General features: G+C 37.2%; 2 protein-coding genes across 4 annotated transcripts; one reads left to right on the top strand and one right to left on the bottom strand.

The window, feature by feature from the left end:
* The first annotated feature begins 130 nt into the window (after positions 1-130).
* LOC133525917 (uncharacterized) lies at positions 131-5,682 on the top strand. Its single transcript, XM_061862341.1, has 6 exons — positions 131-403; positions 796-975; positions 2,438-2,569; positions 3,077-3,259; positions 3,711-3,853; positions 5,377-5,682. The coding sequence occupies exons 1-6, from the start codon at positions 215-217 to the stop codon at positions 5,642-5,644; spliced, it is 1,095 nt and encodes a 364-aa protein (XP_061718325.1). The 5' UTR covers positions 131-214; the 3' UTR covers positions 5,645-5,682.
* Positions 5,622-16,840, bottom strand: LOC133525916 (uncharacterized). Of its 3 annotated transcripts, XM_061862338.1 has the most exons (15): positions 16,638-16,821; positions 16,195-16,400; positions 15,749-15,895; positions 15,337-15,452; positions 14,329-14,581; positions 14,021-14,050; positions 13,669-13,830; positions 12,301-12,351; positions 12,109-12,162; positions 11,848-11,886; positions 11,707-11,745; positions 10,670-10,867; positions 9,098-9,157; positions 8,190-8,228; positions 5,622-5,725 (listed from the first exon to the last, which is right to left on the bottom strand). In XM_061862338.1, exons 2-15 carry the CDS (start codon positions 16,366-16,368, stop codon positions 5,699-5,701), a joined length of 1,389 nt encoding a protein of 462 aa, XP_061718322.1. In that variant the 5' UTR covers positions 16,369-16,400; positions 16,638-16,821; the 3' UTR covers positions 5,622-5,698. The 3 variants fall into 3 exon arrangements, with proteins under 3 accessions (XP_061718322.1, XP_061718323.1, XP_061718324.1); XM_061862339.1 differs by lacking the exon at positions 11,707-11,745 and having other exon boundaries at positions 16,638-16,840; XM_061862340.1 differs by lacking the exons at positions 5,622-5,725; positions 8,190-8,228; positions 9,098-9,157; positions 10,670-10,867 and adding an exon at positions 10,890-11,009 and having other exon boundaries at positions 16,638-16,837.
* Positions 16,841-18,323: the final 1,483 nt, after the last annotated feature.

Here is an 18,323-nt window from a genome sequence, read left to right on the forward strand (position 1 = left end):
GCGCCCGTTTGTACATATTAATACGTCTATAGCTACAATGTCTATTGACTGAACTCTTTGGTTTAAAGTTAAACTTTTTACAAGTATTAAAATATAAGTAAATAAAATTTACTATGCTCAGGCAGACAGCACTGTTTGTCAATCCACTTCATGTCAGATATCACTTTGACATTACACTTTAATAACATTTTTTTAAACCCATTTTTAGTTAAATATGGCAGGAGATGCACCAAGTGGATGTGCAAGCAAACCCTTAGAATTAGACAATCTGCTTATAAAAAATGTCAATACATGGGGTAATGTTCAGTATAATATACCACTTAGGTTATCTAACACCGAGACCAGGTCTTCAACTAGCATTGGACATCGCCATATACCTGATGTACCCTATAGCTTCGACTGTGTAAGTATTATGAACTTATCATACTTTCTTTAGATCAGAGAACAGCGTCAAACTATATCGAGCAACTGGACTAACAACCAAATTTTATCTAGATATAAGAGGGAAAACATCTCACTAACTGATTAAATGAAAGTCTTATCAAGCGAAGAGTGCGCAAGGCTTTTCCTACTAAATCCGAAAATAGATGTAGGCATTAATTACATTTCAATCCCAAGGAGAAGAAGTGTATTTGGGGGAGGCTTTGTTATTCAGTAAAGTTGGTAAGTTATTGTGCAGTAAATAACCTTAGCTATACCTATTTTTAGGGGAATGCAGACAAAAATGTTTCAAAAAATATGTAAGATCTACTTACGTTGTTCAAGTTACAAAATCACAGCTCCCTATATTTCCAGAAAATCAATGAACCGTTACCAGAAAGGCTATGCGGCCGAGATATGGTCGTGGAGAAGGAAAGCTACAGGACCACAACGGGCGAATACTGCGTGAAGCCCAACCCGAACAAGGCCATGGAGCGGTCTGACTGCTCCATCAACTGCCGCAGGGTCATATTCATGACCGGAGTTGAGAAAAGGGTAATTATTTGTCATCATTTTTTTTTTTAGTTGCTAATAGACAACAGATTGGTATTTTTATAGGTATTCTATTCAAACTTTGTGATAGGTAACATCGATCGGAAAAACCACGGTACGATATTTTTTTCATATGCTCCTCCTTTTTGATAGTCAGTTAAAAATGTGGCCCATGCCACCCAGACCACAAAATCAATTAAATAACGTATATCAATTAAATCTTAAATGTTACATTTCTTAATAAATAAAAAAGTAATTACTAAAGTTAAATTTCTAAATATATAAAACATGTCACATTAAAATTAAATATAAATAAAATAACATTTAAACTACAACCTCACTCACCTCATTCATCAAAACCGGCTCAGTCTCAGCATACCGTTTTTTTTATTTATATTGACAACAGAACATCAAGCTGGCGGCTCACATTCTCATTTAAATAGCCTCGCTGTTCCCATATTCAATATTGTTGTACATATATTTGGCACGTCGATCTCACAATCCTTTTACTATTACACCGAACACACCACACGCCCGCCATTCTTATATTCAATCTATAAGTTAATATAGTGTTGTAAATTTAAGCTTCGAGGCGTAAACTACAAGACTCGAGTCGCCACTGCTGAGTCTAGAAGCCTTGAACCTTAAAGCCTCGACCGTATAAGCCTCAAATTAATAAGTTCGCGTTGCTGCTTACGATCACAGAAACCAGAGTCTTTAGGCCTCAAGCTTTAAAGCCTCCTAAGTTTTGAAGGTTTAAGTCTATAAGGTTTGGAGCATTTAAGTCTTAAAAGCTTCTAACAAATTAGATCAATCTATGCCATATTTGATAGTTATACAAGGTGCCCGTGAGGAACCCGAGCGATTTTAACAGCGTAATCCTGAGGTCATTTCATAAGAATTTAAAAATATTATATAATTTTTTGTGAAATAGGGGAAAAAAGAAAAAATATATTTGGACTTTATCGCATTTTTGTTTGTAAAATATCAATTAGAGTGGATACGTAAAGGTAACTTTAAACGTAAAGTTAAAGATTTATTTCGACTGCAGATGAATTTTATGAGTGACTTTTGTGATCTGTTAATCACTACACTCAGACATGACTACAAACTACAAAGTGGCAACGTAGTTAAGTTGATAATATTCTATAAAAAACACAATAATACTTTCTGCCTAGAACGCTTATTGTTTGAGCTCTTAATGCTCGACTCAGGCCTTCAAGGTTCGGGGGGCTTGAGCTTTCAATAGGCCCGAGTTTTTAAAGCTTGGGCTGTCTATAAGCTTGAGTCGTTAAAGTTCTGAACCTTTTTTGAGCTCAAACCTTCAACGCTTAAGTTTTAAAAGCTTGAACCTTCAAGGTTTGCGAGTCTTTAAGGTTTCAAAGTCTTCAAGACTAGTCTTTTAACAACACTAAGTTAATAAGATACTTAATTAACTATGTATGTATTATTTTAAACGTTGCAGTTACAAGGGCAGACTATACGCCAGCCAACAGTGCTATCGGAAATGAAAGACACCTTCCGTGGGATCCCTAGGTCGCCATTAGCGCCTCCGGACATCACCGTCAAGCCGCCTGACCCGGAGTATATCTTTGATGTAAGTATTTAATATCACTTCCGAGTTTTGTGCCTGTGGTTAAACTCCTATCATTTGGAACTTATGAAAATTGCAAATAATGTATTATTTGCAATTTATATTGAACCTCACTTTTTATTACTGATAAAGAAATCCGCAGGCACAAAAACTCCAGGTCCTGTTTTTCTATACGAAATGAGTACCTGGAGCAATCCTTATGAGGACCAAATCAGAATTGATATCAGACACTAAGCATCTTTATTTTTTAGAATAGATTATTTATTTAACCTTTTGAATGGTTTATGTCATAAATACAAACATCAATCAAACGCCAAAATCCCGGGCGCAAGCAAGCTGATATAAACCTGACTCGAAAGTGTGAAGATTACTTTGACAGTGTCCGCCATAAAACCTATATTTCTCCTTGGCGGTATGGGTACGATGTAACGACGACTTTAGGTGTTCTTGGCGTTCAAAGTATTTTCCAAAAGAGACACACCAGAGATGGCTGATCAATATTTTTGACAGGTAGTAGCTTGTGGCAGAAACGAGGCAACGCCCATATTCGACACGGCCGCCGGGTTCCGTAGATTGATGGATCCCTATGTGTCCACATACAGGCACTACCACAAGCCCTTCACCACTGAAGACCAGTATGGCATCGGTGCCAAGGATCACATCACCTTTTATACGGAATTTAACACTCCCAAGGTAAGCCATAAGATTTTCATTGAAAATCGTTTCACTGGCATTTAATTGTTCAGTTTCAAGTATTATAATAGCAAGTTTGTAGTATACCTATACAAAAGCCTTAAACATCTTCTAAGTAATTGAATTCCACTTTTAACACAACTTGTGCTTAATATTGACAGCTTTTGTTAGCATTGGACGTATAACCTAAAAGTTTTACGATAGTTGTTTTCATTAAAATAAATTTAACCAATTAACACAATTTAACTAGTAATAGATATAAATAAAATTATCAAAGTTAAAATAAAATGTTGATAAAACCATGGTTGTCGGAAGAAATGAAGGTAAATAGTTTACATTACTCGTATTTACCATTTCTGTTGAATTCCATCTAGTATTCATACTATCCATCCCCGTGGCACTCGCTTTAGAGCTTGATAAAATAAAAGCGAATTATTCTTTTCATCCTTAGACCCGTGGATTCGGTCCAAAGCACAAGGAGATTTGGATGCCTCTCACGGCCAAAGTCCATCGAGGAGTATACGACAGAATTCACGTTAAGAAAGAGTACCACGAAGTGGCTGCGTGCCACAACCCCGTCAACAATATAAAGGGGTAAGTAAACATCTCATATGCTTAATCTAGTACCAACTGAAGGGACTTCTTAATTATTTTACCTTGCTACTAGCATGAATATGATCAATAGGGGCTTAAACTTTTTCAAACCCTTGTTTTTACCCTGCGACTTGCCAGGGTCACTATTATAGAAGAAGTTGTCTAAAAGTCAGTCTTGGTGAATTCATTCATCTGTAGAACGCCATTTGTCCTATCCAAACAAGTTACACGCTATCGTAGAAGCTAAGCTCTTTATTAGCATATACATACCTACAAGTTACCAAAAAGCGGCCAAGTGCGAGTCGGACTCGCCCATAAAGGATACCGAACCATTTATGACGTATTAAAAAAAACTACTTACTAGATCCCGTTCAAACCAATTTTCGGTGGAAGTTTGCATGGTAATGTATATCATATATTTTTTTTAGTTTTATCATTCTGTTATTTTAGAAGTTACAGGGGGGGGACACATTTTACCACTTTGGAAGTGTCTCTCGCGCAAAGTATTGTTTAGAAAAAAAGCGGCCAAGTGCGAGTCGGACTCGCCCATGAAGGGTTCCGTACCATTTATGACGTATTAAAAAAACTGCTTACTAGATCTCGTTCAAACCAATTTTCGGTGGAAGTTTGCATGGTAATGTATATCATATATTTTTATTAGATTTTTCATTATGTTATTTTAGAAGTTACAGGGGGGGGGACAGATTTTTTTTCACTTTGGAAGTGTCTCTCGCGCAACTATTCAGTTTAGAAAAAAATGATATTAGGAACCTAAATATCATTTTTGATGACCTATCCATAGATACCCCACACGTATGGGTTTGATGAAAAAATTTTTTTTTTTAATTTTATGATGTATTAAAAAAAAACTACTTACTAGATCTCGTTCAAACCAATTTTCGGTGGAAGTTTGCATGGCAATGTATATCATGTAATTTTTTTAGATTTTTCATTCTATTATTTTAGAAGTTACGGGGGGGACGACACACATTTTACCACTTTGGAAGTTTAGAAAGTTTTTTCAGTTTAGAAAAAAATTATATTAGAAACCTCACTATCATTTTTAAAGACCTATCCATAGATACCCCACACGTATGGGTTTGATGAAAAAAGATTTTTTGAGTTTCAGTTCTAAGTATGGGAAACCCCCAAAAAATTTTTGTTCTATTTTTGTGTAAAAATCTTAATGCGGTTCATAGAATACATCTACTTACCAAGTTTGAACAGTATAGTTCTTGATAGTTTCGGAAAAAAGTGGCTGTGACATAAATGGACAGACAGACGGACATGACGAATCTATAAGGGTTCCGTTTTTTGCCATTTGGCTACGGAACCCTAAAAGGGACAAAGTTCTCGGAAATTTCAGGAAAATTATAAGTACAGGATACAAAGATAACTTTTATGTTAGAACTAAACAAATTATATTCCCATACAAAAATATAAGAAGTTAGAACTTTCACAATTTTGAAAACATTCCGACGGCACATCAGCACATCTACATTTCACGATCTCCTATTTTCCAGGGTCTTTGAATCCGAAACAAAGAGAAAATTCAAGATACCCTTCGCCATCTCCAGTCTCGCCTCCTGGGGTCACGGGGAGAAATTCGACTTGCCACCTTTCCCCCCCAATCCCTACCAGACCAACATTGCCCCCTTCATGTATTGTAGCGATTACTGCCACATAGCCCAGGGAACACCCCCATATTCGGTGATTGACCAGATAAAACACGTCAAGCCGCACAAACCGTGCAAGGAAAGATATATCGTATCCAGAGATTTTGAACTATAGTTTATTTTGAAATTATAAATGTTGCTTATAAAAGTATATTAATTGAAATATTATTTATTTGTGTTTGCCGGTTTCATGGTTCTGAAATGGAAAGAAAAGAGCAAATTAAAAATAATAGTACATAATATTATACATTCACGATAAACGTATCGGTGGCAAAGCGCAAAAAATTTTTAGAGAAGCCGAAGATCTGGCTTTTCTCTTTCGCGCAGACTAGGGATGTTACGGAGCTTCGCCTCCGGATCCGTTAACACGGAACTTCCGTTTGGTTTTACACCTCCGGATCGGCCTCCGCCTTCGCTATTTTTTTATTTTACACCTCCGCCTCCGACTCCGCCTCCGTTACATTTTTACCGGAGGTATACCGGAATTGTAGGTATTGTATTAGCCGCGGCAGCGGCGCAGCGCACGCGAACTTTTAAAATTAGCTGCAGGAAAAAAGGAAGCACAGTCCTCATCCGCAGGTTCAAGTTCAACGCCTCTTCAGGAGATAAAAAAAGCAAATAAAACTACAAGATGCGTTTACGAAAAATCTAAAATGGCCAACTTCGCATCCTAAATCTAGGGAAGTTAACAAATTAATCTCCGAAATAATCGCCCTCCAGGACCTTTCTTTTAACTTCGTAGAAGGCATTGGATTTAAACGGCTTATAAGTTACCTGGCGCCGAATTATCAGCTACGAGAACGGCAATATTTCACGACATATATATATGCGAAGAAATGTACCCGAAATTAGCAGGAAAAATCGGCGAATTAATTGAAACGTTCGATAAAATATCTTTCAGTACAGATATATGGACCCGGGTATGTCCTTAAACTACGTCCAAAAGAGAGGTATGGGCATTGTGAATGTCATCTCGCCTTGTGTGGTAGGGCACAGCACAGCAGATGTCATTCCAGATCTAGAGCAGAGCCCAACTGGGGAAGTACCTCCACCTTATAGAACAGCCAAATAACACTTGACCCTACTCATAGTGTTGTGTTCCTGTCGGTGAGTAAGGTTGTCAGAGCTCAACGAGGGGGTGGGGTTAGGGTCGGCAACGCGCATGTAACTCCTCTGGAGTTGCAGGTGTACATAGGCTACGGAGACTGCTTACCATCAGGCGGGCCGTATGCTTGTTTGCCACCGACGTAGTATTTAAAAAAAAAAAAAAAAATGGTTTCCCAGATCTAATGTGTCGTTACTAAGCCTCACAGCTCACGGGATAGACGAAGAGTTTCAAAGAATATAACTAATCCTGAAATGCCATACATTTGAAGGCCGACACACAGGCGACCTGATAGAAGTAAAATTTAACAACATGCTAACAGAATGGGGCATTATTTACGAGAAAATTCACTGTTTTGTTCGCGATTCTGGTTCAAATATGATACGAGCACTGAGGTTAGCCGATATTCCAAACGTGAACTGCACTGTCCATCATCAGTTATAACTATAACTTTGCGCGCGATACGTTGGAGTCTAATGAATGCATCAAAGATTTAATAGCAAAATGCAAAAAAAAAAATTTTGTTTTATAAATTTAAAACTAGCGCGATGAATCAATAATCTATCTAAGTTTAAGTGTATGTATATACATTTAAGTTAAAAGTTAAGAAGATATTCTTAATTTGTTTTTATGTTCGCTTTCACTTTCGTTTAACGTACTGCATGATGATTATGCATTACTTTTTTATATGTTACATTATGTAATAGATTAAGTTTGCCTTTCAATTAAGTTTCGATTTGACATATATATTTATATTTTTTAATATATATATATTTTTTAATATTTTTTTTTTAATATTCTATTATAATTCTATTGTGTCGTTTCATTAAAACTTGCCCTTATCAAGTCAGCTTAAACTTATCAAGTCCACTTAAAAAATACTCGGCTCCGACTCCGCCTCCGGTAAACCTCCGGATCCGGCTCCGGCTCCGGATCCGGATGCTGCGCCTAATCCCCCTCCAGCTCCGGATCCGACTCCGTAAAATAAAAAATTAAAACTCCGCATCCGGCTCCGGCTCCGGTAAAGTCGCCTCCGTAACATCCCTAGCGCAGACATGGTTTTAGCAATTTGAGGAAATTTAATATAGTTTCCTTTCTACCCAGAATGGAACGATGGAGCTAAGTAGTACCGAATAGACCCACACCCTTACTGACATGCCATAGCTGTCTTGATAGCTCCTGCATATACCTATATATCAAAATACCTAACACTACTCTAATTCCAACGTAATAGGAACCTATTACGACTAATTGTACAAAACCATGTAATGGCTCCTCTACACGATGACCCAACGCTACACCAGCGAGATGGCCATGCGATGGTTGAGAGCACGCACTATGGAATGGGCCACGTGTAGAAGTATACGCACCATCGCTGGCCCACTACCTTTGATGTGCGGATGAAAACCAACACCGTGGCCATTCATACACCATCCCGCCGCACCATAATATGACTCATCGGACACCACTACCCTCTCTACACGCTGGCCCATCTTAGTGGGCCAGTATAATGGCCCATCGTGTAGAAGAGCCATAAGAATAATACAATACTTACGTAATCAGTCAACGCCTTTGCCAATGCTTCATTGTTGCGCTGAAAAAAAATTGCACTTTAGAATGGTAAAGTTAGACCATGACAAGTCTGTAATGATTTTGATAACACAAGCAGTGCAAGAGTTATTTATACGTCATCATTTCACAGAAGTTTGACGTTCAAAATAATACTTACGTGTGCTATCAAAATCGCTGCAGACTTATGTTGGTCTAAGTCTAAGTTCATATAAAGCCCGACCACAAATATATGATCATTGTCAAGAGGGCGCTGTTATTCTCATGTATAGGGTGAGAGTTCAGTTTAGTATGAAAAATTTTGTTCCAATGAAATTCCGCAATATGGCGCGTGATCATATATTACTGGTCAGGCTTTATAAACTTTTCAAATAAAGAACCGAAACCAACAATTTCGTCTGTCCACTATGAAGGTTGCATGGAGTGGGCGCATGCACGCGGGTGCCATGGCAGGCAAAATGGCGCAGGCGTCTACGCTAGTGTTGCTCATACTATTCTTCGTTACACGTTCCGTATCCGGGTGCCCCCAATGAGGAGTCATGAAGCTTTTTTTCAGGAGTCTGTGCTTCCACTATGGGTTCACAACTTCAAAGTGGAAGTAAGATTTCAATACAACTTGTTTCTACGCGGCGCGCCGTTCAAGCTCCCATTCAGTCAAACAAAATATGTAAGAATGATTAAACGTCTTGTATTTTTTTATTATTGGATAAATTTTCAAAAAGCTACATTATGAGAATAGTTAGTTACATTTAATTACAACGACATGCACGCATTCTGCCGATTTGAATAGTACAACAACGTTGGAGTTGCAGGCGTCCATAGGGTGACTGCCGTATGTTTGTTTGCCACCGACGTGGTATTAAAAAAACGTGTAATTTATTATTTAAGTCTTACCCCTATGCAAGAATAGTTTTCACATTTTGCGCCTTTGTCCTTTCCGACGCAGAGCTTGCCCTAGAGAAAATAATCACCATTATTATAATTTATACCAAATAATAGAAATAAAAATAATTGTTTATTTAGTGTGAAACAAGAAACTTAACCTATTCATATATCTTCATTATTCCAATAACTAATCGAGTACTCGTACATGAATCATCAAATCAAACTGGATGCCGCTCAATACAGTTATGCCGATGACTAAAATCCTTAGCCACTGGTTTCCGTGGCAATAGATAATATTTACAGTACATATGGTGCTACTTTATAGCACTAGTGCGAAAATTAGCATATTACGTTGCTGTGTCGAACATTTAAAGGGCCATATGTACTGTAAAACGTTGTACGATACATGTGCGAATAGGTAATTCGAAACTCGTGTCGATTTAAAACACTCCCTTCGGTCGTGTTTTAATTTATCGCTACTAGTTTCGAATTTCCTATTTTTCGCACTTGTATCGTAATGTACTATTATAAATCCATTATTAGGCATCCATTAATTAAGTGAGCGATTTTGAGGTTTTTTTTCGCCTGCCCCATGTTTCCGTGGTAAGATGTCGTGAGGTTTGTCTCGACTCCCTCATCCCTCCTCTAATCTCACGTAAGTTCTCTCAAAATTTGAACTTAGGAGCATAAATGCGTTGGATTTATTATACAAAAAAAAAAAAACAATTTACCATAGAAGATTGAGACAGATTTCAGCATATTTTAGACTAGAACCATGTTTTACTTTAAATTATTCTGATTTTCTCCCGAAAATTTTAAGCTTTTGTCCGAATCAAAAACATGATTATTACCGAAACCCCCACGTGAGATTTAGTGAGATTCGACTTGACCCCCCTCGGACCCTCGCGTAATTTATGGACTCTCCCTTATAATATCTTGCCTTTTTACGTGGTTCTCCCTATATAAACAGTCAGTTCATGCTGCGTTCCCATCAGATGTTCGAGGATGCGTAGCGAGAGATGTGTTTGTTATGAACCAATAGAATCACAACAGTGATTAACTATTATCCTCGCTCAGCGACAATATTGGTTCTGAAACACATCCCTCGCTACGCATCCTCGCACATCTCTGAAGGAACCTCAGCCTTATAAGTCATTTCATTCGTTGATACTTTTATCTATTGCAATTGATGAATGGTATACGAGTAGCACTGCGCTTTTGGTGGCCAACTAGTAACATGTATGTGCATTTCTTTTATGTACCGGAATCTACAAAAATAGTCGCATCGCAGGAGGCCTAGCCAAGATGACAACCATTCATAGAAAACACCATTCGAAACTTAAGTAATGTACAGTCAGATGCAGAGAAACGTGAACCCCCCCTGCATACAATCAGTCCAGGGGGACGGGGGGGGTCACGTTTCTCTGCATCTGACTGTACTAAAAAGTCACGTGACTTTTGTAGCATCTGTCATCTCGATATATGTCTTTACGTTTCTATATACGATTGTCATCTTGCTTAGGTCACCTGGTCGCTCTCGCCGGGGATCGCGTGGGTAATACATAAGAACAAAAAACTCACATGAGGACACACTTCTAGCGGATGCACTTTGCCTCTCGGCGTCCGTCCTTTCGGACACGGCGGATTGTGGAAGCATTGCGAAGGCTCACTACATGGGGCCCCAGAGCGCGAGGGCCAGAAACACGGCATGAGGTAGGGGAAGCAGGAAGAGGGCGGCATGCAGCAGGGGTGGTGGTTGCAGGAGCGGGCGAGGAATGGCTGTGACAATACAACACAAATTGCAAATTCATTAGCAAACAGTGCGCCGGCTCATGGCACTAGTGCCCAGAAACACAAATTGAGGGACGGAAACCAGGAAGATGGTGATATGCAGGTGGTTGCATGAGCGGGCGAGGAATGGCTACGATAATCAAGGGCGGATTAGCAGTCTTTGCTTTTCTAAGTCGTTTTATTTAAGTAGGTAATGAGAAAACTATGAGCTTTCTGTACCTATCTCTTGTGAAATCTTGCAAAAAAAAAATCAAATATTTTGAGTACTTTATCAAGTTTTTGGAAATTTCACTTATTTAATTTTAATTGCTTACATGTATGTACATATGTCAGGTCTCAGGTAACAATAAAATTGTCTCAATACATGATACCCATATCGGGTGTGGCAATGACAGACGCTTCTTATAAATGACTACATTCTATCAATTATTCCTAATTATTTTAAATAATTACAATTCAGGTTTTCCTAGAATACAAATAAATAAAATTGTACTGCAGACACGTACAGACTGGAACTGGTACTTTAGCGCGACTTTGCGAACTCCATAATCGTTCCTAGTAGGTATACTTTCTACAGCCTCGGGTGAAGCGTGCTCCAGGTTTCAGGCAATAATTGATTGAGCATGCTGAATAACACTAAGGCTAGGTTTTTACATGGCCATAATAGCTAAATAAAACCTACAAGTCCTTATTATCTCAGTGTTCTACCTCATAGTGCAGGATTAGTAGGCAATAAATTATGGTACCTTTTAGTAAAGTTAAGGACGCCTTCATGTCTGAAATTCAGACTGCAACGGATAGGTACGAAATAAGTAATGGTTTCTTACTTTTGCTAGAACACAGCTAGATTTTGGCTCGATTTCCGCCTAAAAAGACACATCAACACATATGTTAATATTTGTACTTAAGTGAAGGTATTCTTCTGCTGATAATATGTTCTAAAAAATCTTAGGTAGTGTAATACTTACATATACCGGATCATATTTTGGTTTCTTGATGACTGACACCTGTAGTAATTTAATTAATTAGACTAAGTATATACATTTCAGTTTATATAATTTAGCCAGGGACTGTCTCATTTCAAACATAGACAGAGAAAATCATACTGTCCTTGTCTTACGTTAGTACTAGCACCCAAAAGAAAGTGATGAGCATAGTTTTTTTTTTTTTTACTTGGTTTGTCAGACTATAAAAATACATTTTGAATATAGATCATGATCATAATTCACCTGAAATCCAAATCGTGGGCATTCCTTATTGCAAACAGGTGTGCAGCAGCCGGACTGTAAAACAGACAAATTACTTTGAAATCTGCTTTATTTTAGATTAATAACTATCCCTTGGGACACTCAAATCGGCTAAGAAACAAAATGAAACAGAAAGAATATAAAATATAACAGTAAGATAACAATTGTACTCACGCAAGTTGGGCAGGGCTTCGATGGACAGGGCTTGGGGGGGCACGGCTTGCTCTGCGATGAAATATATTTGTATATAAAAAGGAAATACTTAAGCGAGTTACAATAAAACAATAGCTACGTATGCTTGATATATGCGACAGTGCAGTGAGTGAGACAGACGTATTAAGAAGGTATCACGCTCTGCATGCACTACAAATATCGAATATTGAAATTTTGTTATCCGCTCTTGCACATTCGGAAAATAACGATTTCGATTTTTCAATGTTGGCGGTAGGCCCTCTAAGCGCACCTTCATTGAGAGCCTATAGCAAAAAACGAAGATCGAAATTTCTTTATCTGATTCTTTATCATTCGATTATGAAAAAGCAAGTAGACCTCAAGGGCTATTTTACAAGTCAATACAACATTTAAAGTGACATCGTTAATTATACTTACATTAATGTATAGTGACATGAAAAATATATAAAAACATTTATAAATACAACCGCCAATACCTGGGTAAACATTACACTATAATCTTAAAATAAATAATTACTACAATACAACAGAGATGTATAGTCTCTATGGTTAAAAATACATTAAATCTGGGGATGTAAAAGGTCCCCAATGTCAAAGTACTAATACTAATAAGATTTGGAGGTGTAAAGTCTCCAAGTGTCAAAATGAAATTTATACTAAATAAATCAATCGGGTCTAGACTGTTAAGAGGCTGTCAATACCTAAAGCGCGCACACTGTCTATTTCTATCGGAGTAAATGAGATAGCACTGTCGCATGTTACTGGGCCTGGGCAAGGGAATAATAAGAAAAATATTTAAATAAAAAAAGTGGATTATTAGTGTAATATTTTTCTCAACCACGGTTTAGATATAATTTAATTGCAGACCCATAAGTCGAAACAATAAAGACATAGAACCGTTTAATTGTGATTTTAAGACCAATCTTTGCAATTATTTTCTATCGATCCGATTTCGTTCAATCATGTATCGAGTACAACCACGGTCTTTGAAATATAATTAATATGAACATATATTTTTCTTACTTGACTAAAACAAATAGTCTTTCTTAAAAAACTGTTTAAGTAACATCAATTTCAAGGACATTGGGTGTTGACAGCCTCTTAAGCTAGCAGTCTCATAAACGAATGCTACAGCATACATTTATAACTAGTATGTATCCAAAGTTAATTATATGATACAATATTACAGAGACGTATAGTCTCCACGGTTAATACATTAAGTTAGGAGATGTATAAGGTCCCCACGGTCTAAGAAACCCATTAATAAGATTTGGAGGTGTGAAAGCTCTCTTAAGTGTCATAGAATAAATAAACAAATACATGTCTCACGTCTCGTCTTCTGATACTTACCCAAAACAACGGACACGGCACTACACATGATGACCCGCACGGCGCTGAGCAAGGAGTGTTGCAGGGGATGGCACACGTCGAGCAGGAGGATCGGCATAGCGACGTGCAACTGGTGCAGGAGCGACATCTGGCGCAGGAACATTTTGACTTGCAGCCTCCGCACTAAACCATTATTAAAGCATTTCAGATATAATGTCGTGGTAAGGTTTTTCAAAGTACTACAGTGCGGGCCATGGTTTAAAAAAAAAAGAAGGGAAGTAACTGAAAATAAAGTATTAGATACTAGTTTCGAAAAACGAACTTACTGAACGTAGGTTTTATACAGATTTAAGGAAGTATAAGTAAAGCTCACCTTCAATGATGATGGTAAGTCTGTCTTGCTCTGTAATAAAACAGAAATAAATTATTGAAATAGTACAATCAAGATCTATGACATCGAAATCGGTGTGATCAAACCGCCAAATAAAATGGCACCTTTTGTATTCTTCGATATAAGCGCAATGTTTCAACAAATTTTGATTCGCTAAATTTTACCATGGATACAAATATTAAGCACAAAGAAAACTCCTACTTTAGATAGGACAAAATGAGGTATCAAATGAACCACTTGACCATATCGCAATCATAAGAATGTTTGTAGTAGTAAATAAATGTAATCACCCTACGTCTACAGCACGTTTTGAAACAAGCTTGAACGATGGCAGTCTGATGGAAGACAGCTTTACTGTCACTATCCTTGGGCATCTTCTTCCAGGTTTTCGGGTTCGCCAGCTGTATGTAGGTATTAGACAAGCCGAACAGATTGTGCTCCTTGTCCAGGGCCAGGACCGTGGATAGGGCTTTATGGGTAGAGTGATGTTCAGGCAGATCTTCTCCGACCGAGCTTTCTGACGTGGACTGCATCAATGACTCTCTAAAAATTAACACAATTTATAAGAAAATATTACCGTTTTAGTTTTATGACATAAATTAGGATCGCAGATAATCCCTACTGATTTTCAAAAGCGGATATTCTCTAGAATAATTATTTGATTTTATGCTCGATTTTGGTAAGTTCATTGAGAATACAAAATTAAGACAGTGAAAAAACCGCCGCCAAATAGATAATTGGAAACCTAACCATGTAAGGTATCTTTCAGAATTATTTCGTCAGGTGACAAGCAAAACCCACCAATTACCACCACAAGTTCATAGCCATAATAAACCATATTGCTTATAGAATAAGGTTGATTTTTGTTTAATATGTTTTTAGGAATAAGTGAGTTTTGCTTGTCACTTGACGATTTATAAATGCAAAGTTACCTTTACCACATTTCTCCTTTTCTGTACCTTGACACTCGTTTACGTCTAACCATGGCACCAGTTAGTGCATTTACTTTGCTGGAAGGATATCACATCTAATCATTCGCTTTCCGCTACAACGCGAACGTTATAACCAGATTCGATAGTAAAACCAACTGATAAAGCCCGCGCACCATTGGCATTGGGCAGACAGTACATAACCCTTTTTTCACCAATAAGGTATAAAAATATATTATAACTCAAAAAGTTCCTTATTTAAAGGGATACAATTTTCTCTAGAAATCTTCAATGGGAGTTTACAAAAAGTTTCTTCAAGCCAGGTGAACCCCAGCTTTTATAACTATTTAGACTATGTCATCCACCCACCTTGCGTCAGGAGATCCATCTCGACTCTCACTGAGCCACTTGGTTTTGGTTAGGCTCAGAATTTTTGGATTGCCACATTTATTCTCGTCCTCCCCGTCGTCGTCTTTGTGAGGTGGCTAAAAATTCAACAACAAATATTCGTGAAATATTTACGTATTATTTTATACACACATATATATATATATATATATATATATATATCAGTCTCATCGTAGTGTTTATCCCCGTTACGAGTACATCCTTGATTGCAGCATCGGTGGCCGTGATCCGCATATCGAAATCTCCTCCTTCAATTTCCTTTTGAAAATAATCTCAGAACATTTACAATCTGTAGTTCAATTCAAATTAATTTTGCTCATAATTTAGTAATTAAGTACTTTACAATGAATAAAGCCTGTTACATAAAAATTACCAGAGGTATTGTTTCCGATGCTATTTCCTCGATTTTTTCGGGAAAATATTCGATATTCCCAAATTTCCCAGAGCTCTCGATAAGTTCGTGGAATGCTACGGATCTTTGAACTTCTATAGCAGTGTCGTTATCTTTACTGGTGCCAACCTGAACAGAATACCAAACGAAGACTATTAATACTCGTATTCAAGTATTACCTTAGAACTTCCATCAGTGTCACAAAAAGATAACCAATTACATTATACAGAGTTCAGACCAAATACATATTAAACCTATTGCCGTAGATATGGCTTGTTATTACATTTACTCAGATTGGCTTTGCGCGTTAAAATGAGAGTTTAAAATAAATACAATCTTTGAATACCTGCCTAGGCAATTAAGCATTGTTATTATATACCAACATTTAGTTAAAGTAAGAGGGAGCATTTCATTAAATCCATCCTAACCTCTTCATTATCATTATCAATAATGTGTAGCGACTGACGACTGTGTGCCGACTCACAGCCAACAGTTGACTTGTTTCCCGGGTTTCCTGGGGTGATGTTGCCCACGAGGCAAACGTACACCAAGTTCACATTTGGTACGGAATAGCTGCCTAACAGTTGCTTTGAGGTCGGCATCGTAGTAGTTTATTTAGTTATTGTGTTGTCATCTGAAATGAAAGTTGTGTTTAAACCAAAGACTAACTTTGAATACTTAATAGTCGTATTACAATAGTTAAAAACAAAGTCTCGAACTTGTTAACCTTTTGCTACACCCTAAGCAAGAATTTTCTCCAATTTTCAATCAAACTTCACTCAGAAAAATCAACGCTTGGCACTCACCACAGTGGATGAAATAAGGTTAAAGAAAAAGAAGAAGTCCTGAATATATAAAAATTATAACTGACCTTTAATTTTGATATAGGTAATGTCTTGTTTTTATTTTGAGATTTCTTCTCGTTCTTATTAATGATTCAGTGTGCTAGGCATTTTCCGATTCCCAAATGACTCGGTGTAAGCTAAATATTATCTATTTCAAAGAAACTAACACATCATGGTGAGGGTCTGAAATTTTAAAAACAGATTTTTTGATGCAGTCATACTGACAGGTAAATTGAATTTTACTCTTTTGATTCTAAAATAATATGAGCCAATGACAAAAGAAAATTCTTTAGAAGTTTAAATAGGTTTAGGAGGCAGTTGTTTGCCAACCTTTACGAGGTATAACATTAGGTACCGGTAGGCTGTTACCATTTTTACAAATGTGCAATGTGCTAATTTGAAAAATATGGAGATGTTTTCGCACACTTGAAGAATCCCACCGAACATTTTTTTTTAAATCGAAATTATTTTACGAGGAATGTTCGAAATTCTGAAAAATTAGGCACTTCAGCACTTTCAGTTATTCAGTTTTATTTTATGTACTTATTTTTATGTTATGAGCCTACTTGATTCGTACAGCTAATAAACTAGAACTAGAAAAGGTCACCCGGCCACACAACCATTTCAAAAACGCCAAAACGTGTAATTGTATGAAATTAGCCTATTATCTGATTAGGAAGTAATTTTTCACGTAGACAAAGCCGTGTCACGGTGTGACGAATTATGACCCCGTCCAATTGTTTAACTGAAAAATGTAGTAAGTCTTTATGAAATGTAGACGTTGTTACGACTATTCTCTTTTGGTTATTTTACAGGAATAACTAACTTAACAGCGACGAGATTTATATAAAAATAGACTTACAGTATAGGGTATAAAAGCACTGTTACGGCTTATATAAGTTTGATGGTTTCTACGGATGTGGATTTCTGTATTGAGTAACAAATTAAAACGAAAATTACGCCGATTATAGGTATTTCAATACCTAGGATAGGATTCGATCATTGAGAATTACTTTTATCGACTATTGCGATCAAGTTAAAGTTTCAAGGCAAATATGTTTTATTAAGGATCTACATTTGTAGTTTAAGCTAATTTAAAATTTGCTCATCAATTAAAACTATCTGTTCTGAATTTCTGATAATATAGAAGAGTGAGCAAAAGGTACATGTTGGAAGGGGAAAAGGGTGGCTTATCGCCGTTCTCCTGATGCCTCCAACAAGAACAGTTTCAATATTATTTTCCTTTAAATTATATCAATTATATTTTTGTTTTACTGGCCTATGAGCGATCTCAGCCCGTAATATACAATCAAAAATCAATTATGTAGTTATATATGTATTTTAATTATACAATCGTGACATAATAGAGAGATTTTGAGTCGAGTACCGTGTTTAGGCAACGAAGCTTGCTTAGTTGCTTAAGTAAGGTACGAGATTGAAAAGCTTGATTATTTATTTATTTTATTTTATTTCTTAGGAAAACTTACAGCTAGAGTATCAAAATAGGTTGTTGAGGCTGTTCTCATCTATGGGCAGGGGCACCCCAGTATCAGCTTCAGCAGTATCCCTCTGGACCGCATTCAACGAAGAGCGACTCGAATTGTCGACTGCCAGTGCATTTCGGATCGGCTTGACTCCTTGGCGCTGCGTAGAGATGTGGCCTCGCTCTGCATTTTCTATCGCATGTACAACGGGGAGTGCTCCGAGGAATT

Source organism: Cydia pomonella, chromosome 15 (assembly GCF_033807575.1).
Source record: "Cydia pomonella isolate Wapato2018A chromosome 15, ilCydPomo1, whole genome shotgun sequence".
Lineage (NCBI taxonomy): Eukaryota > Metazoa > Arthropoda > Insecta > Lepidoptera > Tortricidae > Cydia > Cydia pomonella.